The sequence below is a fragment of the Ahaetulla prasina genome, chromosome 4 (assembly GCF_028640845.1).
Source record: "Ahaetulla prasina isolate Xishuangbanna chromosome 4, ASM2864084v1, whole genome shotgun sequence".
NCBI classification, from domain to species: Eukaryota; Metazoa; Chordata; class Lepidosauria; order Squamata; family Colubridae; genus Ahaetulla; species Ahaetulla prasina.
In genome coordinates this window covers 122319950-122345084 of record NC_080542.1, presented here as the reverse complement: position 1 = coordinate 122345084, position 25135 = coordinate 122319950, and the positions used below count along the sequence as shown (strand labels likewise).

At 43.1% G+C, this 25135-nt stretch overlaps 1 protein-coding gene across 2 annotated transcripts in view; it reads right to left on the bottom strand.

The window, feature by feature from the left end:
* FAM171A1 (family with sequence similarity 171 member A1) overlaps positions 1–25135 on the bottom strand; it is a 116625-nt gene that overhangs the window by 5158 nt on the left and 86332 nt on the right. For both annotated transcript variants that reach the window (XM_058179913.1, XM_058179914.1), the window contains one exon: positions 627–743. In XM_058179913.1, the coding sequence (XP_058035896.1) occupies positions 627–743 (117 nt within the window). The remainder of the gene's footprint in view (positions 1–626; positions 744–25135) is intronic.

Sequence of the window (25135 nt, the reverse complement as noted above, 5' to 3'; positions counted from 1 at the left end):
TATCCTACAACTGTTTGGAAGTTGTCCCAGCAGCTTTACAGACATCCAAAATGCAGCCATTAGTGACCTAAATGGCTACAGCGTATTTAGCCTCTTTAAGGCTAAAACTCTTTTTTTGTAAAAAAAAATCTATTGAAATACTTGGAAAACTTTAACAAACTTTAAAGTCAGCTTTCAGAATTCCTGGATATATCAATAAAATGTTATTCTGAAATGCATACATTATTTAAATATAGTACTGCATAATATAAAACTTACTGTGTGTGGACTAATGTCAAGTTTTAAAATGAATCCTTCCCTTTTCACCACCCTTCTCACCTCCTGAAAAGCTCTAGCAAAAAGTATTTTCTGACATAGCTGGCTATGTCTTGCAGAGTTGCAAAAGGAGAAAGAAACTGCCAATAATAGCGCTCTTATAAACATGGTGTAGGATTTCTTTTTTCCAATTTAAGCAATTCCCTTATATTTGGAACGAGACTAATAGTCTAAAGGTCTCTCTCTCTCTCTCTCTCTCTCTCTCTCTCTCTCTCTCTCTCTCTCTCACACACACACACACACACACACACACACACACACACACACACACACACACACACACAGGGGCAAATAAAAAAAATCAGTCTTACCTGGATTTGTGGGTGACATGGCTGCAACCCAATATCCCAGCTGGGAGGCAATGTAGGTCCAGGTCAACCCATTTCCTTCTTGCTCAATAGTGCCTAAATTACTTTTTAACCACGTCCCTGTAAAACATTTAAAGAAATTTGTAAAATGGGATAGAAAATAGAAGAGAACAGAAACAAAGCTACCGTATATACTCGAGTATAAGCCGATCCGAATATAAGCCGAGGTACCTAATTTTACCACAAAAACTGGGAAAAACTATTGACTCGAGTATAAGCCGAGGGTGGGAAATGAGGCAGCTACTGGTCAATGTAAAAAATAAAGATAGAGCCAAGTAAAATAACATGAATATTTATTTGAACGAAAAACAATAAAAGTGCAAAAGGGGGTCCCCAAAAAGAATATGGTATCAAAAATACAGTATCTTTAAAAGTAACAGCAACCAAGCTAACGAGAGCTAAAATCCCTCAAAACTGGAGTTCTCCTCCTCATCATCTGTTTGTCCAAACAGAGCTTCAGCTACTTCAGCTTCTGTGATGTTATCCGCATATCGTTGTCGTCATCACTGAGTTCACAGTCGTCATCATCACTGCTGTCACTCTCATACAATGCGCTGTCTTCACTGCCATCCATAGCATTACTAATGCCACATTTCTTGAAGGCACGTTGCACCATGTCCTCTGGAATATCTTCCCATGCATCACGAACCCACTGTGCTATTAGTTCTATGTCTGGCTTTCTCAGATTTCCAACTTTTGTCAGACGAGCTTGACCAGATGTCATCCATTCATGCCACATCCTTCGCACACGGTCCTTGAAAGGTTTATTTAAACTGACATCTAGGGGCTGCAATACAGATGTAAGCCCACCTGGAATAACGGCCAAAGTGACTTGAGATGACTTTGCCAATTTTTTTATGTCATCAGATGTGTGGGCTCTGAACATATCCCAAACTAACAGTGATCTTCTAGTCCAGTCCCCACTCCTCAAGCAAGAGATCCTATACTGTTTCAGACAAAGGATTGTCCAGTCTGTTCTTTAAAAACCCTCCAGGAATGAAGTGTCCAATAAGGTTCAAATTGCAAGTACCGGTAGTCCTCAATTTAAGACTGCAATTGAGCCCAAAACGTTGTTTTGTTATTTTTCCCTAACCGTGTATGTATCCCCCTGCCCCCCATTTTACGTCAGGCTGCCATCAAAGCGAAGCACGGCTGAATATTATTATTATTATTATTATTATTATCATTATCATCATTATCATCATCATCATCATCATCATTATTATTATTATTATCATTATCATTATTATCATTATCATCATCATCATCATTATTATTATTATTATTATTATTATCATTATTATCATTATCATCATCATCATCATTATTATTATTATCATTATCATTATTATCATTATCATCATCATCATCATTATTATTATCATTATCATTATTATCATCATCATCATCATCATCATCATTATTATTATCATTATCATTATTATCATTATCATCATCATCATCATTATTATTATTATCATTATCATTATTATCATCATCATCATCATCATCATCATCATTATTATTATTATTATTATTATTATCATTATCATTATTATCATTATCATTATCATCATCATCATCATCATTATTATTATTATCATCATTATCATTATTATCATTATCATCATCATCATCATCATTATTATTATTATCATTATCATTATCATTATTATCATTATCATCATCATCATCATTATTATTATTATTATTATTATCATTATTATTATTATTATTATATGATGATGATGATTTTTTTGCATTGGACAGAGCGAGCTTCAGTTTACCAAACTTTGTATCTTTTAATGAAACGTGTTAGTCTGGAAGGGACTGTTTGAACTCACAAAACACTTGCAACTTTTAGTTCCGTGCTGAGGATTTTTGGAAAGCAGCCCAGCAATATTTATTTATTGCTCGGACTGCTCTTATTTTCACTCCCCTTTCTTTCTTTCTTTTCCTTCCTCCTCCTCCTTCTCTGCCTCTTTTCGTCCCCCACCTCCGGGATCCTTGCGGGTCAAGGTTCTGCCCTGCCTTACACCAGCCGCCCACCTATGCCAAGGTCTCCTGGCTCTTTCGCCTCTGTAAGCAGCGGCTTCTCGGCAGCGCCGCCTCCCTCCATGGATCGGCTCCTTCCCCAGCACTGAAGGCATCCTTAGGAATACACCTCCACCTCCAGGAAAATAAAAGAGGCAGAGAAGGTAAATCGCCCGCCCGTTCGGAAAGGAAGGGAGAGGACTCCAATGGAAGAAGGAGAGGAGAATTACCAATAACAAACACAAAGCGCTGGGTTAGAGGTGCCTTGTCATGTACAAGGAGATCAGAGAGGGCAACCACCATGAAACAATAATCAGACTCAAAACGGGCTGCTTATTTGCCATTTGCTCTGGGTAGAACGGGTTTTTAAAAAATTGGTTTGGAGAAGGAAAGCTAATTTGCTGATCTGCGAGGGTCGGTTTCTTTTGCCTCCTTCTTCTTCCTCCTCCTTCTTCCCACCCTAGCTTGCAATGCCCCATCTCTCCTCCTCCTCCTCCTCCTGCCCCTCTCGGATTCGGCGCTCATTTCTTGCCTTTGCGGAGCGGAGGTGTTGGGGGAGGGTTTGGGAATAGATTTGGCAGAGGAGATTACCGTAATTTTGCTCACTGTTTACGAGCAAGTCTCGGGTTACAATGTTCACTCGGGAGTGAAACGCAGTATAGTTAGCCTGAAAAAACTGAACCGTGTGACTGGCGGGAGAGAAGGACGGCGCCGGGAGGGGCGGGGGAGAAATCGTTTGTTCTTGCCGTGATTTCTCCGCTTTCCAAGAGGCTTTTCTTTTCACCTCTTTCTCCCCACCTCCCCAATTTCCATAGGGGAAAAACCCTGGGGAAAACTTGGCAAAAAATAAAATAAAATAAAAAGTACTGAGTGCAAATGTTTTTTTTTTATACTGTAGTTGGAGTTTTCCACGTTTCTTTCACATTCAAGGCAGCATTCTCCCCCCATCCCTCGCTGCTTTTCCAAAACATGCTTTGAAACCTTTGCATTTTATTGGGATGTATTCGTGACAAATGCCCCCTCCGCCCCCACCGCGGGCAAGAGGAGGACGAGTGAGAGGGGGGCGAAAATGTCGAACGCCCCCTCCGCCCCCCCCGCCGACCACCGCCGCCGCCGCCATCAAAAAGCGGCGGAAGAAAACACCGGAGGCCAGCCGCCGCCCCAAAACGAGCCGGCCGAGCTGGCAAAGCATGCCGGCAGCATTTGGGCTCGTCCTGCCGGCCCAGCTGTTCCCGAGGGCAAAAAACCCTCTCCCTGGGTCGGCTCTGCAAGGGTAGACTCGAGTATAAGCCGAGGGGGCGTTTTTCAGCACAAAAAACGTGCTGAAAAACTCGGCTTATACTCGAGTATATACGGTATATGACTATTACGGTATAAATGGATCATGATTTTCAGATGCAGAAACTGACAACTGTACAAGAAATCCTCAATTTACAATGGTTCATTTGGTGACCATTCAAAATTACAATGGCACTGAAGTGACTTATGATCAGTTTTCACACTTAAAACTATTGAATCCACGTGGTTACATGACCAAAATTCAGACGCTAGGAACTGATTCATATTTATGACGGTTGCAGTATCTCAGGATCATGTGATCACCTTTTGCTGACAAGCAAAGTCAATGGGGAAGCCATTCACTTAACAACTGGATTATTAACTTAACAACTGCAGTATTTCATTTAATAACTGTGGGAAGAAAGATTGTAGAATAGGGCAAAACTCACTGAACAAATGTCTCACTTAACAACACAAATTTTGTGCTCAATTGTGGTTGTAAATTGAGGACTACCTGTAATAATGTAATCTATAAATTAAATGCTAGCAGTTATCTTTACTGACCACAATTGGGTTCCATAGTGAAGTGCTTGAAAGGAGGGGGGCAGAAAAAGTTATTTCAGATCCTTAAAATTTAAGTTTTTTTCAATCCGTGGATTGAAATTCATGTAAAGATTGTGTGATATTATAGATGCTGAGAAAAAAAAAAGCTGTCAGATTTTAAACAGTTTTTTACTTGGTGTTTCAATTGCATTTCTAGTAAATTAACACTACCAAAAATTATTTGTGTTATTTGAAAATATAAATCCTACATCTCTCCAAGCTAAGATGATGATAGAAATTTCAAAATAGACAACATCCATGCCTCTTTAAAAGCATTCTCCCCATTTATGGAGGGAGCAGAGCTATGTAGATAGGGTGTGGATAGTTATTTCAACACAATTTTTTCTTCCCAACCTGAGGCAGATAAAGCCTTTCTATAAAGAACAATGGATGGAGTCACTGAAGCAGTAGGCATGAGTTTAAATGGACTCCAGAGGATGGTAGAGGACAGGAAGGCCTGGAGGAACGTTGTCCATGGGGTCGCGATGGGTCGGACATGACTTCGCAACTAACAACAACAACAAATAAAGAACAATATCTTTCTTTTGATTTTCTTAATAGCCTTAATACACAAGAAGTACAAGCAACAAATACATGCACTGAATACAACCTAGCCAAAATTTAACATTACCTCTATTTTGACCATAAGAAATTTTCCTTCAGTGATTGTGAGTTATGATACATTTAGTTACAAGTCAAATGCCTGTTTTCTTTTATTACTGAAGACTGTGAGGAAGCATAAATTTATCTAAAATCCCTTATGCTTCACAGGCTCAGATCCCTCAGATTTTGCAGTTTCCCCCAATCTAGTATCTTCCAAATGTATTGGATCTGCACCTCCCAGAATTCCCAGCTACCTGAAGTCGGTGCAGCCCCTTCACATCTGGGGGACATCACCTGCTCCTGTAATTTAGCAGAGAGGCTTTGTCACTACTAGCAGAGCAAGGGGCTGACTGGCAGAGGCAAACACTGAGGACTGCAAGCATTGCGAGAGAACAAAATTGTGTCTGAACAGAACCTACACTGCATTTTATAAATCAGATGGAAAGAAGGATGTTGCCTGTTTGTCTGTCCATCCATCAACTAATTTCTTCACTGCCTATTTCACTTAAGTGATTCTGAGTGGTGTACAATTAAGAAATATAGTAGTAAAAAGCACAATTAAAACAAAGGTAAAAGGTTAACTAATAACAAATTAAAATGAATATGTTACTAAGTTAAGAGAGATAGAGGGGCTGCCCTGAAACCACCAATTTCCGCCAGACTTGCCATCATTCTTGCCTCCATCCCCCATTGAATTGGCAGTCTGGCCTAGACATTCTTTCAGAAGGCCATAAGAGAGATAGGGCTGCCTCATCTTTGGGGGTGAAACATACTAAACCGTAGGGGCAACAACAGAGCAAGTTCTCTTCTTGGATTCCATCAATTAAATTTTTTTTTAGTGATGGAAAAAATGATCTGCAAGATATCTCCCCTGCCTGACTAGAAAGGATGAGTCAATGTAATGCACAATTAAGAGATATATTAGAGAACCATTTTGTCCTTTCATGCAACAGGCAAATATCCTTGCATGGTTCTGGTGTAGAATGTTTCTAAATCTTTTTATGGGGCTGATATAACCTTTTCCACACGCAAGACTATGCTAGTCTGGAACAAGTGCTATAGCCCCTATCTCCACAATGCTATAGGGCTTCCAGAAGACTTCACAAACTTTCTCAACTTGTTTCAAGAAAATGCAGGATACATTTATTTATTTATTTATTTATTAATCATATTTATATACCGCCCTATCTCCCGAAGGACTCAGGGCGGTTTACAGGCACTTAAAAATACATAACACAAATACAATATAAAAACAATTAAAAAACTTATTCTAAAGCCCGTTATTAAAATATAAAAACAGAACCCAATTAAAACCCATAAATTTAAAATCTAGCTCAGTCCTGCACAATTAAATAGGTATGTTTTAAGCCCGCGGCGGAAGGTCCGGAGGTCCGAAAGCTGACGAAGTCCGGGGGGTAGTTCGTTCCAGAGGGTGGGAGCCCCCACAGAGAAGGCCCTTCCCCTGGGCGTCGCCAGACGACATTGCCTCACTGACGGCACCCTGAGGAGACCCTCTCTATGAGAGCGCACGGGTCGGTGAGAGGTATTCGGTAGCAGTAGGCGGTCCCGTAAATAACCCGGCCCAATGCCATGGAGCGCTTTAAAGGTGGTCACCAGAACCTTGAAGCGCACCCGGAAGGCCACAGGTAGCCAGTGCAGTCTGCGCAGGATGGGTGTCATGCGGGAGCCACGAGGGGCTCCGTCTATCACCCGCGCAGCCGCATTCTGGACTAACTGTAGCCTCCGGATGCCCTTCAAGGGGAGCCCCATGTAGAGAGCATTGCAGTAATCCAACATTGTTTTGCAGGATCACTTCTGGAAGTGAAGGGCCACTTAGAGAGGGTCTCTCAGTTCCTTGGATTTATTCCTAGACAAAGCCAAGGGTCCACAGGACCTTGCCACAATCCCCTGATCTTTGGAAGTAACATGGTGACTTGCATTTCCCCTTTTCCCTGCAAAATAAAGGGAAGAAATAAAGAAGATGAGGAAAGGCTGTTGGCTAGCATTTGCCTTCCTATCCTTCTCCTTCCACATGTTCTTCACCCTCCAAGAACAGCAACTGGAACACTCTGAGGGCACCATGAATATAATTCTGATTAACTGTAGGGTAAACACAATGGATAAATGGAAATAACTTTAATTAGCCAAAGGTATCCTATGCTTGTACCCAAAGCCTTCATTTAAGGGAAAATGATGCATAACATAGGTTTCCATCTTTCCACATATAGATTTGTTTGAACTGTTAGCTCTCACATACATCATGATCTAGGTACTGGTCACTTTAATGATAAGACAGTAAAGCTGTGTCCCTTCTTAAAGTGATGAACAGCTAATTACTTAACTAATTAACTTGAATCTTTGCTGCTCAGAGGTCTTCCCAGACCTAGGAATACCTGTGCTTGTTTAGAAAACACTTCTGCTGGAACGAAGCAAAGTGTCTGTGCATATACACACATCTGGAGATGACCTGGAAAGGCCCTTAAAGCAAATGCACCAAATCTTTCAGAGGATACAATTGCTCTTATGTTTTGATATGAATTTCCACTTTGTCTTATGTAAAATTAATACTACAATCAATTTTCTTTGGACATTGAAATGATTAATTTATCCAGAGCGAATAAATTAAAATTTTATTCAGTCTAGTGCAGGGTGTCAAAATTTCCTTGAGGGCCACATCAGGGTTGTGGTTGACCTCAGAGGGCTGAGGTGGTTTTGGGCGTGGCCAGGATGGCCATGGCAGCTTGACATTGTTCGTGTCGAGGAGATGTCTGGGTGAGGCCATTGTTTCTAGTGGAAAAAGTGAGAGCAGGGCAAGCACCAAATCCTTGTACATCAGAGGAGCTTCGCTGTTCCCTCCTAGGTCATGCGGAGGACCCCTGGATGGCAGTGCGGTCTGCCCTGAGCCCTGGGCAGCAGAGAATAAGTACCCAGTCATCCCTTGAGCACCGAGGGCATGGGGACCCCACAGCCCAGCCCGGCCCAGCCATGTTTCCCCAAGGGGGCTCCTGGCTGCGCTTACCTCCTCATCAAGGCTGCTGCTGCTGCTGTCCTCACTATCCTTGGCCAGGTTGCTCATGATATGTGCAGGACAATAAAGTGTGTGGGTCAGAGGAGAAGGCATGGCCAACATCGTTGCGGGACGGCGACTCCCCGGGGTTCCGGAGGAACGCCGATATCCCAGCCATTTTGGGGTCCTTCATGGACCATAGCTGTCTTGGAGAGACAGCGAAGAAGGGAGGCATGGATCGGTGTGAATAGGGAAGGGGTAAATTCCCTGGAGCACCGACATCAGCCTCCGATTCTGCAGCAAGGGAAGACAGCCATTTGAGCTGTCACAAGCTGGGGCAGCCACACAAAAAGATTGGAGCAGGAGAGGCAATTGAATGGAGTATTCTTATCAGAAAAGTGATTTGCCAACGCATAGGTAAGAAGAAAATTTATTAAAGCTTAAAAGAAGTCTTCAATTTGAAATCAGCGGCTAAATTGGCATGTGGAAGTATAAATAGAAGAAAATAAAAGTAAAATGGAACTTTGTAATTAAAGCCCCAAAAAGGACTTTCCATCTGAATTTTAATTTGGCTTTGGAAGAGATCAAATACTAAAAGGAACAGAAAACTGAAAGAAAACATTGTTTGCTAACAAAAGAACTAAGACAGGAAATAATAAACTTTGTGGATTAACAAGGGACATTTTGTTGCTGAAACATTTGTGAATTGGAAAGAGACATCTGCTGGAGGAAAGAAAGTATCACATCATTCAGATCAATGTAGGAAAATCAGAAGGAAGCATTGTTTTAACAGCTGTCATGAGATTGTAAAAGAAAAAGGGGGAGTGGAACCAGGGGTGAAATCTAAAAAATTTTCCTACCGGTTCTGTGGGCGTGGGTTAATTGATGGGTGTGGCTTGGTGGTCAGCTGACTGAATGGGCATGGTCAATAATAATAAATAATAAAAATAATAAAATATACAAAACTTGGGAGGCATCGGTCTACCTTCTTTAAAAATAGAGGCTTCAGTCTACCAATTGCATTTTACTGAGAGGCACCAATCTACCAAGTGCCTTATTTTGACAGGTACCAGTCTACCTTCTTTAAAAATAGAGGCACCGGTCTTCTAGTTGTCTACAGCACTGATCAGCTGTAGTGCGGCCCTTTGAAGTGCCGCGGCAGTCATTTAAGGCTGTTTGCAGCTATATCACCACTGAGCGCTTGAGGGACAGAGAAGAGGAACAGCGAGGCGTGGGCAGTGGGGGGGGGAGGGATTTTTGCTCTTGGTTCTCCGAACTACCTGCTCCCATCGCTACCGGATCGTGCGATCCGATCCGAACCAGGAGCATTTCACCCCTGAGTGGAACCGATAAAGACTTAAATTGAAACAATTTAAATATATATTGGAATTCGACTCTTCCAGAAACAAAGAAGAAAAGAAGAAAAGAGATACATGGACTTGAATTTGGGTTAAGTTAAAGTAATAAATTGGAATTTAGATTACTAAATTTGGACCCCCCCGCATGCCTTTTGGAAGAGGATGGGGTGAGGGGCTATTACCCGGTTTTGTAGATCGACCGGGGGACTTTCTTCTCCGGGAATTAACAGTGACAGCGATGGTTGGGACGATGACGCTACTCACCTAGTTTCCAATAGGATTGTTGGCCCCCTTTTGATTTTCCATCGGACAAATGGGCCTCCCATTGGACGGAACATCAAGAACTTGCCTTGCCTATTCTGAGGATATGACTTTCTTTCGCTGTCTCTTCTTTCATCATGCGATACTCCGCACATGAACTCCTGTGCCTGCGAGGTGCCCCCGCCTCGCAGGAATGGCCCGTCACATTACCTAGGGCCGGCCTCAATGACGGGTCTTGGGACCCACAGAGGTGGCATGCGTCAAGAAAGAGCCTTTGGGGATTTTTAAATAGGGAATTTTTAAGGGGGGGGAGAGCAAGGGCGGGTGTTGGGGGAAACCCGTCGGGGAGGGTATGTCCAGTCCCAGCGCGCGCTCACGGCTTTACCTCAGTTGGTCCGAAGACGGGGTGGAGGGAAATGTGCAGAGCAGAGAGTGTTATTCCATCTGTACGGTAAGTGGGAGAGGCAGATATGGCGGAGGCAGGGGGCCGTATCGTTCTTCGGGAGCACGTATTCGATGTCTAAAAGCAATCACGTGCTCTGGCCCCTTAGTCCTTACTCGTTCCCCGGATGGCCAGGACCTCAGAGCTTGGGTCTGCGGCTGATGCTTTGCAATGCCTGGTCCGTGGTCAATAAGGCTCCCCTGATTTGTGACCTTATTCAGAGGAAGTCTGCGGACTTTATGGGCATTACGGAGACCTGGTTGGGCACAGAGGGGGGTGTACCCCTGGTTGAACTGTGCCCTCCGGGTTTCCGTGCATTGCATCAGCCGAGGGCCCAAGGTAGGGGTGGGGGGGTGGCGGTTGTGATTAAAGAGAGTCTGGAGCCGAGGGAGTCCACTGTACCTCAAATAGCTGGTTGTGAATCCCTCCTTGTGAAGTGGGGCCATCGGAATCAGATGGGGCTGTTGATCACGTACCTGGCTCCTTGCTACGTGACTACAGCCCTACCTGAGCTACTAGAGGTGCTTGCTGGCTTGGCGGTTGAGATTCCCAGACTCCTGGTCTTGGGGGATTTCAACTTGCCATCGGCCGGCTTGTCGTCAACGGTGGTTCAGGAGTTCCAGGCCTCCATGACGGCCTTGGACCTGATTCAAGTAACTGATGGCCCTACACACATCGGAGGAGGCACACTAGACCTGATTTTTATCTCTGGTCAGTGGGTTAATGATCTGGATTTAGGAGATATAGTGATGGAACCGGTGTCATGGTCAGATCATTTTCTCCTTCGCCTAGACTTTCGGACCGCCGCTCACCACCGCAGGGAGATGGAGCCAATGCGTTGGTTCCGTCCCAGGTGCCTGATGGACCCAGAGAGGTTCCTGACGGAGCTTGGGCCGTTCCCTGAGGATCTTTCCCATGGCACGACTGGGAACGGGCCCTGGGAATGGGCCGCGGCTGGGGCTTTGGACCGTGTCGTGCCTTTGCGGCCTCTGACCCGGCGCAGATCTCAATTGGCTCCCTGGTTTTCCGAGGAGCTGAGAGAGATGAAACGCCAGAGAAGACGCCTAGAGAGCACTAGGAGGTCTAGCCGTTCCGAGGCTGATCGGACACTAGTGAGGTCTTTTACTAAGACCTACCTAGTGGCAATGAGGGAGGCGAAACGTTCTTATGTTTCCATCCTCATTGCATCGGCAGATAACCGCCCAGCCGCCTTGTTTCGGGTGACCCATTCCCTCCTTCATCAGGAGGGACGGGATGACCCTTTACAGGGACGAGCTGAGGAGTTTAACGGTTATCTATACGATAAAATCGTCCAGCTTCGGGATAGTTTGGACCAAGATTGCGATGATCCAACCGAGATGATGGAGACACGTCTTGTTGAGGTTATTTGGGATGAGTTTGATTCTGTGGCTCCCGAGGACGTGGACAGGTTGCTGGGGAGGTTACATGCAACTACATGTTTACTGGACCCATGCCCTTCCTGGTTAGTGCTGGCTGCTCAGGAAGTGACACGAGGCTGGCTCCAGGGGATTATAAACGCTTCTTTGTTGGAAGGGGTTTTCCCCGCCGCCTTGAAAGAGGCGGTGGTGAGACCCTTCCTTAAGAAGCCTTCCCTGGACCCAGCTATTTTGGGGAATTACCGTCCAGTCTCCAACCTTCGCTTTGCGGCGAAGGTTGTAGAGAGTGTGGTTGCATGGCAGCTTCCCCGGCACCTGGATGAAGCTGTCTATCTAGACCCGTTCCAGTCCGGCTTCCGACCCAGTTATAGCACGGAGACGGCTTTGGTCGTGTTGGTGGATGACCTCTGGAGGGCCAGAGATAGGGGTTGCTCCTCTGCCTTGGTCCTATTAGACCTCTCAGCGGCTTTTGATATCATCGACCATGGTATCCTGCTGCGCCGGTTGGAGGGATTGGGAGTGGGAGGCACCGTTTATCGGTGGTTCTCCTCCTATCTCTTTGACCGGTCGCAGACGGTGTTGACAGGGGGGCAGAGGTCGTCCGCGAGGCGCCTCACTTGTGGGGTGCCTCAGGGATCGATTCTCTCACCTACCCTGTTCAACATCTATATGAAGCCGCTGGGCGAGGTCATCAGTGGTTTCGGGGTGAGTTATCATCTGTACGCTGACGACACCCAGCTGTACTTTTTCACCCCGGACCACCCCAACGAAGCTATCGAAGTGCTGTCCCGGTGCCTGGAAGCTGTACGGGTCTGGATGGGGAGAAACAGACTCAAGTTCAATCCCTCCAAGACGGAGTGGCTGTGGATGCTGGCACCCCGGTACAGTCAGCTGCACCTGCAGCTGACTGTTGGGGGCGAGTTAGTGGCCCCAAAGGAGGTGGTTCGCAACTTGGGCGTCCTCCTGGATGGACGGCTGTCCTTTGATGAACATCTGGCGGCCGTCTCCAGGAGGGCCTTTTACCAAGTTCGCTTGGTCCGCCAGTTGCGTCCCTTCCTTGACCGGGATGCCTTATGCACAGTCACTCACGCTCTGGTCACGTCTCAGTTGGATTATTGCAATGCTCTCTACATGGGGCTGCCTTTGAGGTGCACCCGGAGGCTACAGTTAGTCCAGAATGCGGCTGCGCAAGTAGTAACAGGAGCCGCTCGTGGCTCCCATGTAACATCACTGCTGCGTAGTCTGCACTGGCTTCCTGTGGTCTTTCGGGTGCGCTTCAAGATTTTGGTCACCACCTTTAAAGCGCTCCATGGCTTAGGACCCGGGTACTTACGAGACCGCCTGCTGTTACCTTATGCCTCCCACCGACCCGTACGCTCTCACAAAGAAGGTCTCCTCAGGGTGCCGTCCGCCAAACAGTGTCGGCTGGCGGCCCCCAGGAGTAGGGCCTTCTCTGTTGGAGCATCGACGCTCTGGAATGAACTTCCCCCTAGCCTACGCCAAGTGCCTGATCTTCGGACCTTTCGCCGTGAGCTAAAAACACACTTATTTATTCAAGCTGGACTGACATAATGGTTCTTAATATTTTAAACTGGGTTTTTATTGTTGTGGGGTTTTAAATTTTTAAAATTTAAAATTTAAATTTTTAAATATCGGCCTTTTTGTAATATGCTCTATTTTAAATTTTGGTTTTAATTGTATATATATTGTGTTTTATTTTGGCTGTACACCGCCCTGAGTCCTTTGGGAGAAGGGCAGTATAAAAATTTAATAAATAATAATAAAATAATAATTATATAGAAATTAAGATAAATAAACTTAAAAAGTCTCTCTCCCTGTATTGAAAATATGGAGAATTGGGAGGAATTATGGGAGATGTGTTCGATGGTCTGAGAGTCTATTAATGAAAATAAACAAGCAGAATTATGGCTTAAAAATAAAAAAAAAGAGAAGATAAGGAAATTATGAGATATAATGCTGGAAAAGAAATCAGTGAAGATAATATAGATGATCATATTGGGACTGATAATGAAGAAAAATGGAGAGAGGGAAACTTTAAAAAAAGGGGGGGGGAGTGAAAAAGAAAAGACTGAGAAGGAAAATTCAAAAAGTGAAAAAAACAGTGAAAAAAACAGATGATTATACTGGGATTAGCAGTGAAAGATTGAAGGGAAGAGGAGGAAATAGAGAAAAATTGACGGGGGGGGACATCAAAAGAGTAAAAGTCAGAGAAAAATGGAAAGGAGGAAACAAGAAAAGGAGAAAGAAGAAAATGAAAGAAGGGAAGAAAGGAAGAAAAATATTAAGAGATGGGATCTGGGAGAGACTGAAAGAAAATGGTTAGAAGTAGGAGAAAAATGAATAAAAGAAAAGAAATTAAAGTAGTGATAGATTTGCTTCCTTTTTTTTTCTTTTTTTGTGTTGGACAATGTATGGAATGAGAAAAAATTAAAGTGATGATTAAGAAACAAATTTTAAATTTATAAACGAATGGAAAATCCAGCAGAGGAAATTTGGAATGGCACGGTTTATAAATTAAGATGATTGAAATTTAAGATGTAAAAAGGAATAAAATTGAAATGTTAGTAAATGATGTACATTGTTGGAAGAAAATAATAATTATTGAATTTTGAATAGAAATGTTAAGAAAATAAGAGGTGGAAAGTTGTACTAATTGACTGTATGATATAAATGGAATAAGATGAAGACAATGTTAAGGTTTAAAATATAGGAGAGGAGGTTTGAAAAATATATGTAATAAAATGAGAGAGGGAAACTTTAAAAAGGGGAGTGAAAAGAAAAGACTGAGAAGGAAAATTCAAAAAGTGAAAAAAACAGTGAAAAAAACAGATGATTACACTGGGATTAGCAGTGAAAGATTGAAGGGAAGAGGAGGAAATAGAGAAAAATTGACGGGGGGGGACATCAAAAGAGTAAAAGTCAGAGAAAAATGGAAAGGAGGAAACAAGAAAAGGAGAAAGAAGAAAATGAAAGAAGGGAAGAAAGGAAGAAAAATATTAAGAGATGGGATCTGGGAGAGACTGAAAGAAAATGGTTAGAAGTAGGAGAAAAATGAATAAAAGAAAAGAAATGAAAGTAGTGATAGATTTGCTTCCTTTTTTGTCTTTTTTTGTGTTTGACAATGCATGGAATGAGAAAAAAATAAAGTGATGATTAAGAAACAAATTTTAAATTTATAAAAGAATGGAAAATCCAACAGAGGAAATTTGGAATGGCACGGTTTATAAATTAAGATGATTGAAATTTAAGACGTAAAAGGGAGTAAAATTGAAATGTTAGTAAATGATGTACATTGTTGAAAGAAAATAATAAGTATTGAATTTTGAATAGAAATGTTAAAAGAATAAGAGGTGGAAAGTTGTACTAATTGACTGTATGATATAAATGGAATAAGATGAAGACAATGTTAAGGTTTAAAATATAGGAGAGGTGGTTTGAAAAATATATGTAATAAATGAGAGAATTGGGATGTCTGGAGATATCGAAAATAGATATAGCAAAAGAGGAAGATAAGAAGGAGAGAGATGGAAGGGAGAAAGGGAGAGAGAAAGAAGAAAGGGAAGAGGGGAGGAGGTAAGGTAAGGGAAATAAGTGTAGGAGAGAAGGTTACATAGGGAGGAAGTAGGATGGAGGAGGAGAAGGGAAAGGGAAGTAGAGAAGAAGTAGGAGAAGAGAGGAGAAGAAAGTAGGTACAAAGAAAGGAGGTAGGGAAAGGAGTGTAAGGAGAAGAAAAGATTGCTGTGGAAAGGAAATGGAGGAAAGACAACCCCGAAATATTCGAAGAATAAAAATTGAAATAGTTAAAAAAAAGGAATGAAAGGGAATGAATATGAATAAAAATGGAGAAATTAGAAAACGAAGGGCGAAAAAAGATGTGATTTAATAAAATGAGCAAGGAAATATTAGGAAAGGAATAAAAAACTATGGAAAAAAAGAATATTTTGGCAAAAATTGTAACTAAGAAAAATATATTTGAATATTTTGAATTGTATAAGATAAGATAATGTTAATACTCTTCATGATTTGTGTTTGTGTGGAGGGGGGGAAATTTAAAAACCAATAAAAACTTGTATTAATAAAAAAAAAAGTCTATGGGTCAGAGGGAGACCCATTCCTTCTTCTTGCGAATAGACCCAGCTTTGTAACCAAAGTAACCTCAGTGATAGGATGGAAGACTAACAGGAGAGGTCAGGAGGAGGAGACAAGGGAATGGCAAAATGGCAGCAGGGCTGCTGGTTGCTAAGTATTAAGGCAGAACTTCCCTCAGACTCTCCTTCCTCCCTTTCTTATAAACTCCTTCCTTCCTTCTTTCCCGCCCTCCCTTTCTCCTTCCTTCTGTGATTCTCCTTCCCATCTTTCCTTCCTCAGTGGTCAGGAAGGGATGAGGGGAGGGGGAGAGACTGGCAGCCTTGGGCGCATGCACAGTAGGCAGCGAGCATACAGAGCCTGAGGACCATCTTGCCTTCCAAGCTGACTGTGTTCTGAGCGAAGGAAGGATTTTAAATGTAAAGCAGGGAAGGGGGAAAAGAAAGAATTAAACAAGGTGGGAAAAAAGAAAGAAGCCATGATAAGTTTAATCCATTTCTTACTTAAGTGAATGGCGAAAGAGAGACTAATCTTTTAAACTTGGACATTATGGCAGAAACAAATCAACTTTCATTCTTTCCCATGGATCAGATCAGATGTGCAAAGCTACAGCTTCACTTGTTAACAGCTAGAGAATAGGAGAACCGTGCAGAGCAACTGGGAAAGTGAAGAAAGCCTTGGCCTGGAAGGATGGAGCAAAAAGCTGCCGCTTACAATTATCCTAACCTTGAACAAGAATCAGAGAAATGTCACCTTAATAACCACCACAACAAAAGGAGACCAGCACTGGAGACAAGAAAACTCACCTCTTTCCTATATTATATAATAATAATAATAATAATAATAATAATATCAGAGTTGGAAGGGACCTTGGAGGTCTTCTAGTCCAACCCCCTGCCCAGGCAGGAAACCCTACACAATTTCAGACAAATGGTTATCCAACATTTTCTTAAAAATTTCCAGTATTGGAACATTTACAACTTCTGCAGGCAAGTTGTTCCACTGATTAATTGTTCTAAAATATTAATGGAAGGAGGGTTGTAATTCCTATCTTAAGGAGAAGAGAACAGGGGTGCAATTACTGACACCTCGGCAGAATGATCAACTCCACCTCCAGCCAGCTAAGAAAAATTAAAATTAAGCATTTTGCAAAGAACTGTTCTGTTCTTGGAAAAGGCAGCTGAAGGGAGAAGCACAGAGGAAGGGAGGCTATAGAAGTCGGGAGGAGGTCAGGAACCACCACTGGGGCGAAACCTCTAATTTTCCTGTCGCAAAACTGCTCTGCATGGAAAGGAATCCCACTAAAATCAAGCGGACCACTGCCTTTCCCTGCCATTCGGTTTCCGAGCAACTTAAAACCACATTTTTCTTTTCCAAAATCTTGCGCCTAGATTTCCTCCTGGGGTTAGCGAGACAGCTAACCATAATCATAAAACTTAAAAGTAAAACTTAAAAATAAAACCATAAAACAACCTCTGGAGGATTTTTTAAAAATATAAAATAATAAATAAAATAAAATTTCAGCACTCAGTTCACATCCACCCACAGCCACATCTAGAACTGGCCTGAATTCAATGCCAGAAACTTCAAGCAAGAAGCAAGTTGCAGCTTCTTCAGGAGCTGAGCAAACTCCTTGGTTCTTTGGACCGAAAGTCTTTTGGTGGGGGGCAGGGCGTGAGGAGGAAGAAGTGGAGAGAAATAAGACAACTGAAGGCTCTGAAATCTTACAACCTGCTCTCCTACCCATTTTTTTTTTTTTAAAAATCTGGTTTGAATTTCATTAGCCACCAATTCTTTTCCCACACCTGCATATTACAATCCCGTCCCCAAATACAGACATCCCCTTCCACAAGAGATTTCTTCCCTCATTTCAATTTTATCCCCCAGCCCACCCCCCATGAATGAATTTGGGATGAAGGACATCAAAATTTGCCAAGAGGCACAGAAAAAGCCATGGCAAATAAAAAAGAAAAAGAATCAGAAACAAAAAATCCCTGTTTGTTTGCTTGCCCCTCCTACCCATAAACTGCAAATGAATGGGAGTTGCCAGGTTCTCTTTGCATATTTCCAGCCTGCCCCCCTCCCCATCTGCCTTGAGAGGTCTGCATGGCTTTCTTCCCCGACCCTCTGGAAAAATAAAATAAAACCACATTCAGGCACTTCCCCAAATTCCAGCGGCAATTAGCCTGCGCTCATTGCCAGCCATGAATCTCTAGTGCCCACTATTCAAAGATCTGGGAATTAAAATCTCACACTCATGCACATGCCAGAACTTGGAAAGAACTCAGAGAAGGAGAGGAGGAGAAAGAGCGGACATTCGGGGCGACGTGTGGCCAGCCTTAGATCCGACCCACACAGCTCTTTGGAGCCAGTGAGAGACTGCCCTGCCCGCACCCTATATGCAGGTGCAGCGAGGAGGCAGAGAGCACATGTGTCCTGAGTGAAAGGGTAGTGCTTCAAACACAGTCAGCCTGCAGGGCAAGACAGTTCCCGGGGATGCCTGACCTCATATGTGCTCACTGCCTCCTCTGCACATGCCCAAGAGTTGGGGGGGGGGCTCCGTGCTGGCTCTAGGGTGGCACCACAGATTTAAGGCTGACCGTAATCTGGCTCAGATGCCACCACCAGGTTGTACATCAGCAACCGGTCGGCTTGGGCTGGGCCAAGGTGCCACGGGCCTCTCATTTGGTATTTCTAGGGTGGCCTCGCAGGCCAGATATAACCACATCAAGGGCCAGATGTGGCCCATGGGCCTTGAGTTTGACACTACTGGTCTAGTGGAAGAAAATAATGTTCTGGATCAGCATAAAGGAACTCTCTTCAACCCTATAACTAATCAGATGGTTCTTGAACTACACGTCTCAGTATTCCTAGTTAATGGTGAAAAATGCTGGAAATTGTTGCAGTTCAGCAATATTTGGAAGAGGTTGCCTATTCCTTCTATAGAATATGACACTACACATCTTCTGTCTACAATGCAATCCACTCAGCAGTTCCAGGAAGATTCCACAATCATTTCACTCTGATTCAGGTGACCTTGAGTGCATAGAAAAATCTCCCAAATAGCCTCAACTGTTCTCAGAGAGAAAGCTAATGACCAGATGACTGCAAAGAAATACAATGCTTCCATCTCAATCACCATCTTCCATTTATCCCACCCTCCAGTTATAACTGTCAGAACCTATCCTTCCATTCCCCACTATTCAGTCACAACCGATGAAGCTTCTTGGATGAGAAGCGAAATGTCATCTTCTTCCTCAGAACAGTTCAGTTGCTTTTTGAACAACACCTTTGAGACAATTATGATCTAGATGACTAAGAATTTCCACCTGTTATAGAAGTTGCTGAGTTCTCAAAATTTAGTTTTTATGCTCCATCTGCCAGAGTATCTGAGATCACTAAAAATATCATTCTTCCTAATATGCTGGCTCAGTAAGATGGGAACTGTAGTCCAATGTATCCAAAAAGCAGCAGATTGGGAAGACTGACATAGGAACTCTAGACATTATTTTAAAGTTAGCAGGCACCAACTTAAATAAACTTAGTTTTATCAGGAATCTTCCTCCTCAATTTCCCCAATTGTTGGATGGATTTTTGTAGGTCATCCAGCCAGCTGCAGTTTTTCTTTCAGCTGGCTACTGTTTTATAAAAGAGTATTATTTGGCAAACCGATATACCGTAAGCTATTCTGGATATTCAGGGACACTGATAAGTAAAAAATGAATATTTGTGTGCAGTCTCTAAGGAAAAATTGTTCCCAAAGATAGTCCTTTGATTTATTACTAAAATCTAGTTGAACTTTGCTCTTTTGTTTCTGCTGTCATTTCCTGTTGTATGTGTAAATTACCTGTCTAATACTGAACAAAAGAACATGTCTGTCTCTGCACTTAGCAATTCTAATTACATCTGAAGGAGGGAGAGCATTGTACACGCACAGATAGCTTTCTTTCTTTAATTCCTGCTCCCAAATTTCCTTTCAATGAAAAAGTAGGTAGAACTCAAGAGACAAAATACATGCTTCACGACTGGCATAAAACATACAGGTTGCTTCTGTAGTAAAAAAAAACCCACACCCATTTATGCAGGCGTTTAAACTGTTGCACTTTATGAATAATATTCAAGCATAATGTTATGAGTGCATTTATAAAAAAACAAACAGCTACTAAACAGCATGGCTAAAAATACAAAGCAAGGAATGGGAAGCTGCAGCGCCAGAGTTACAGCACATTGTGGCGAAATCACACTCAGTCTTTGGGCTGAAAAAGGCCGAGAAGCAAACAATGTCTGAAAGCTGAAATCAAAGAAGGCTACTGTCAGAATGAGACTACTGTTTGACCAGATGGGGGGAAATAGTCCGGTAAGGGTATGGCACCTTCTTTTAATTTGTATTAAAGGCAGACGACCTGAGGCCCTCCAGGCCTTCTTATATAACTCTCATTTCTTTAAAGCGGGGACTGGCTATGGTTACCCATGCTGACAAAATTGTCCCATCAATTGTGCCATGTTAAACTGACCTCGTATGAAACATCCTCTTAGTTAATGAAATAATCTTTTGTCTTTTAAATCTGTTTTACTGAGTTATACACAAAAAATTGATGCAATTAGGTATTTTTTAGGTTTAAGTAAGATTGAGAAAAATATTCTTTTAAAAAAAACTAATTAAATCGGATTTAAAATGTCTGAAATGGTATGAATGAACTAGAACAGCGATGGTTAACCTTTTTGCCATCGTGTGCCAGAAGGAGAGTTGGTGTGTGTGTGTGGTGCGTGCCCACACCCATAATTCTATGCGTCTTGCCCCCACACGTGCAATTCCCCCCCGCTCTCCCCGCTCCTGGCACACGATGGCCCGGTAGGCCCGTTTTTCTCTTTCATCTGGCTCCAGAGCCTTTCTAGGAGTGGGGGGGGCAGGGGCGAAAACGTCCTTCCCCATCCCCCAGAGGTCCTCCGGAGGCCATAAACGGCCCATTTGCCAACTTCCGATGGGACCGGAAGGCCTGTGTTTTTATGTCCTTAGCCTTCAAGGCCTCTCTAGGAGTCTGGGGTGAGGGTGGGCAAAAACAGCCTTCCCAACCTCTGGAGGCCGAAAATGGTCCATTTGCCAACTTCTGGTGGGACCAGAAGGCCTGTTCTTTGCTGTCCCCAGCCTCCAGGGCCTCTGTAGGAGTCTGGGGAGGGCAAAAATGGCCTTCCCCACCACTCAGAAGTCCTTCGGAGGCCGAAAACAGCCTGTTTGCCAACTTTTGGTGTGACCAGAAAGCTCATTTTTTGATGTTTCCAGCCTCCAGGGCCCCTCTAGGAGTCTGGGGAAGGCGAAAACGGCTTTCCCTATCCCCCAGAGGTCCTCCGGAGGCCAGAAATGGCTTGTTTGCCATGGTATTTACCAACTTCCAGTCCCACCAGTCCTGGTGGGACTGGAAGTTGGCAAATGAGCCATTTTCGGCCTCTGGAGGACCTCCCAGGGGGAGGGAGGCCATTTTCACCCCCCAGACTCCTAGAAAGGCTCTGGAGCCAGGTGAAAGAGAAAACCAGGCTTTCCCCACCACCCTGAGGCCCTCCGGAGGCAGGAAACAGCTTGTTTCCCTACTTCTGGTGGGCCCAGAAGCCCCAAAAATCAGCTGGCTAGCGCGAGCTGAACTTGCATGCCCACTGATATGGCTACACGTGCCACCTGTGGCATGTGTGCCATAGGTTTGCCATCATGGAACTAGAACATCTCAAAAGTCTCTTACAACTCTATTATTGTAATGTTCTGTTCCAATATTCAGATAAAAAAATATGGGAATACTGAACTGTGTTCTTAAACTCCATTGGTGTTGAGGCAGTAAAAAAATGCTTATCTTCTCCTGTAGTTCTTCCTGGATGATTCCAGTCAAAAAATGGTTTCTCCTAACTTACTGTATTTTTCGTTGTATAAGATGCAACAGGGTATAAGACGCACCTTAATTTTGGGGGGTGAAAACAAGAAAAAAAGAATTCTGCCTCTGTCTACCATGATCCTGATGCTGGTAGGCAGAGGCAGAATTCTTTTTTTCTTGTTTTTTAAAATGTGTGTAAAATCTTGTGCCAAACTGATTTAATTAATATGATTGCTATTCACAATTAAGATCAATTATTTATTTATTTATTTATTTGATTTTTATACTGCCCTTCTCCCGAAGGACTCAGGGCGGTTTACAGCCAGCATAAAATAAATTTATAAATAGAATTAAAAACATTTTTAAAAATCTTATTCAATTTGGCTAACACCATTTAAAACTATAAGAAAGAAATGATAAAAAAAAACCAATTAAAAAACGTAATGTATCAGGCCAGCCCTGCGCGATGAAACAGAAAGGTCTTGAGTTCACGGCGGAAGGTCCGGAGGTCGGGGAGTAATCGTAACCCCAGAGGAAGCTCATTCCAGAGGGTAGGTGCTCGCACAGAGAAGGTTCTCCCCCTGGGGGTCGCCAGCCGACATTGTTTGGCTGACGGTACCCTGAGGAGACCCTCCCTGTGTGAGCGCACAGGTCGGTGGGAGGCTATCGGTGGCAGCAGGCGGTCCCATAAATAGCCCGGTCCTATGCGATGGAGCGCTTTAAAGGTGGTAACCAACACCTTGAATTGCACAGTTAATTGAATATTAACTGGTTAATATTAATTAGGTAAAAAGGCAGTTCCTAGTTTGCTTATCTCTATCAATGCTGGTTGGATTTGACAGGGAGTGGAGTTCAGAAGTATTTGGAGAACCTGCAGATTATTTAAAAACAATAAAACACAAGGGCTGAACTAGCTGTGCTTTCAAAGTCCAGTGACTCCCAGAAGGGAATACATAAAGATTTCAGCAGTTCAAATTTTTGCAGCCCAGATTGGGTAGCCTGAAATATATATGTATCAAATACATGTCTTGGGTCCTGCGCACAAACAGGCTGGTAGTCGGCACTGTTAAATCAACATCTGCAGCAATCGGCTATTTGAGAGGCTGGAGCCTCAGCCAGATCCTGAAGGTTCCTGCTGGTTACTACCACACTCCTTAGTGCCGGGCCGCAAGGAACTGAGCCGCAAACAGCTACCTGGGCCACGCCACCTTGTCTATGACTTCGTCTTCCACCCATGCATCCTGAGCTTGGCTGGCCGCATGACCCAATTCCACTGCCTGGTGAAATTTCTCCCCGCAACTGTACTGCACCAACGCCGTCCCCCACAGTCCACGCTGCTCCGGATGCTGCTGGCACAGGAGCTCAACCGCCCCAGAAGAGGCTAGAGCCAGATGATTCCCCCTTGCCGCCTTTCCTTTCGCAATGGATGAGAGCTGTGGCCAGGCCACATTTAACAAAGGCGCGCGCCCTCCTCCTCCTTTTCTGCAAATTGCTTCAGAGAATTGAGAAAAAAAATGCCGGAAAATGTCATGCAGGGAGGCAACGCTTCGGGCAATAGGGAAAGAAAACATGAACACTCTTTTTCCTCCCCATTGCCTGAAGTGTTGCCTCCGTGCATGGCGTTTTCTGGCATTTTTTTTCTCAATTCTCTGAAGCAATTTGCAGAAAAGGAGGAGGGTGCGCAGCTTTGCAAATTGCTTCGGAGAATTGAGGAAAAAAATGCCGGAAAACGCCATGCATGGAGGCAACACTTTTTTTCCTCCCTGATTGTCCGAAGTGTTGCCCTTAAGTAGCATCGTAGGCTGTCGACGGCAGTCGAATGCACAGCGAGCATTCCTGCTGTGGCTGTAACTGTGCTAGGTGCTCCCATGCTCAACGAGCTGGAGGGGAGGCCTGTTGGCTGTCCTGGAGCTGAGCGTTGTTGCCACTTCTTCAAAAGGATTCAGGCAGCCTAGCTTGCAAAGAACACTCTTACCGTGGCTATGTTGATGCCGAAACAGCAGCCGCTTTCCACACATAGGATTTTCGGCCAACAACCTCCAAAGGGTGGGGGCGGCGGGTGGGCAGGGCTACATTTGGCATATAAGACGCACCCAGATTTTCACCCTCTTTTTGGGGGTAAAGAGGTGCATCTTATACGCCAAAAAATACGGTAGTTATCATTCCAAGGTTGTAGGTTTGTAATATATTTATTTATTTGTTAAATTTATTTGCCATCTATCTATACTACAGAAGAAATCTTAATGCTTCTGTATTCTACCCCCTCTGCTTGGCTTATTAAGTTTACTTAATAATGCTGAGTTCTAATATAAATTTTTACATTGCCTCAATATTCAATATGGTTTAGCAAGCACACAATGGTTTAAAAGTATTTGAAAACTAGCTGTAAATATTTTATGCAGCTCATTTTTATAGCAGTACTCTAGTAAAGCTGTCTGATGTATCTATACTTTGCTTTTAATTGCTTTTTCAGTAGAATTTCAACATAATATAGTAAAACAGATATTTTCTTCTCTATGCTACAATGTTATCAATTACATTTGCATCAAATATACTATGTAGCTGATCCTGATGGTTTAGAAAAACTATTTTTGATGGCTCCTATTTCTATAGCAACAAGGAAACAGAAAATTCTTTGGAAGCAGTTAAGACCTATGTTTTTTGAGTACAGGATATATTTCCTTTCCGAGAAAAATATTTAACAATAACAAGGTAAAAAAGGATGTCTAAAACAAGATATCAACAATCTTAAAATTAAACATATCCCCCCATCTCAATGTTATAAGCTATGAACTTTGAACTATCAACTTCCTCTCTGTAGGTTGAAAGACAATGATGGGAAATGAAAAAGCAATTTAGTGGTATTGTGTTAACTATAACACTTTGCTTGGCATAAAACCAAGCTGTTTTGCATATCACAATAAGTTAACCTTAAATAATGAAAAACAACATTCTGATGAATTTTGCATCCAGAATTTTTTGTTGTCTTCTTTTACTATTTATCTGGTGTTCATCTATACTCCGATATAGTACACTAATCCGACAAATTTGCATGTATGAGTATATAGGAATGAGTAAAGATTTCAGGCTGAAGACAGTAAACAGCAAGTGTTTCTAAAGTGAAACTGATCGACACCATCCATTCATAAGTGTTTTGTACCCCTAGTGCTCTCTCTAAAGAAGCAGGTTCCCCAGCTTTCAAATCAGTACCCCCAAGAATTCAATCCTAGTTAAAATCCAAAGTTAAAAATGGGAAGAACTACAAACACAACTCAGACAACTATAGGTAGTTTCACAAGCAAGCAATATTATTATAACCCTTTCTAAAACAGTCAAATGCAGTGGTGAAATCTGAACTGGTTTGCTACTGGTTCGCTGCGCAGTGCACACAAAAAGGAGGCTTGGGAAGGTAAGCAGAACAACGGGGGAGGGGGGCGGAAATCAGCTGTGGCACGCAATCTTGGGAACCATTTAAAAAACTTTTTTAAAGCATTTTTTACTACC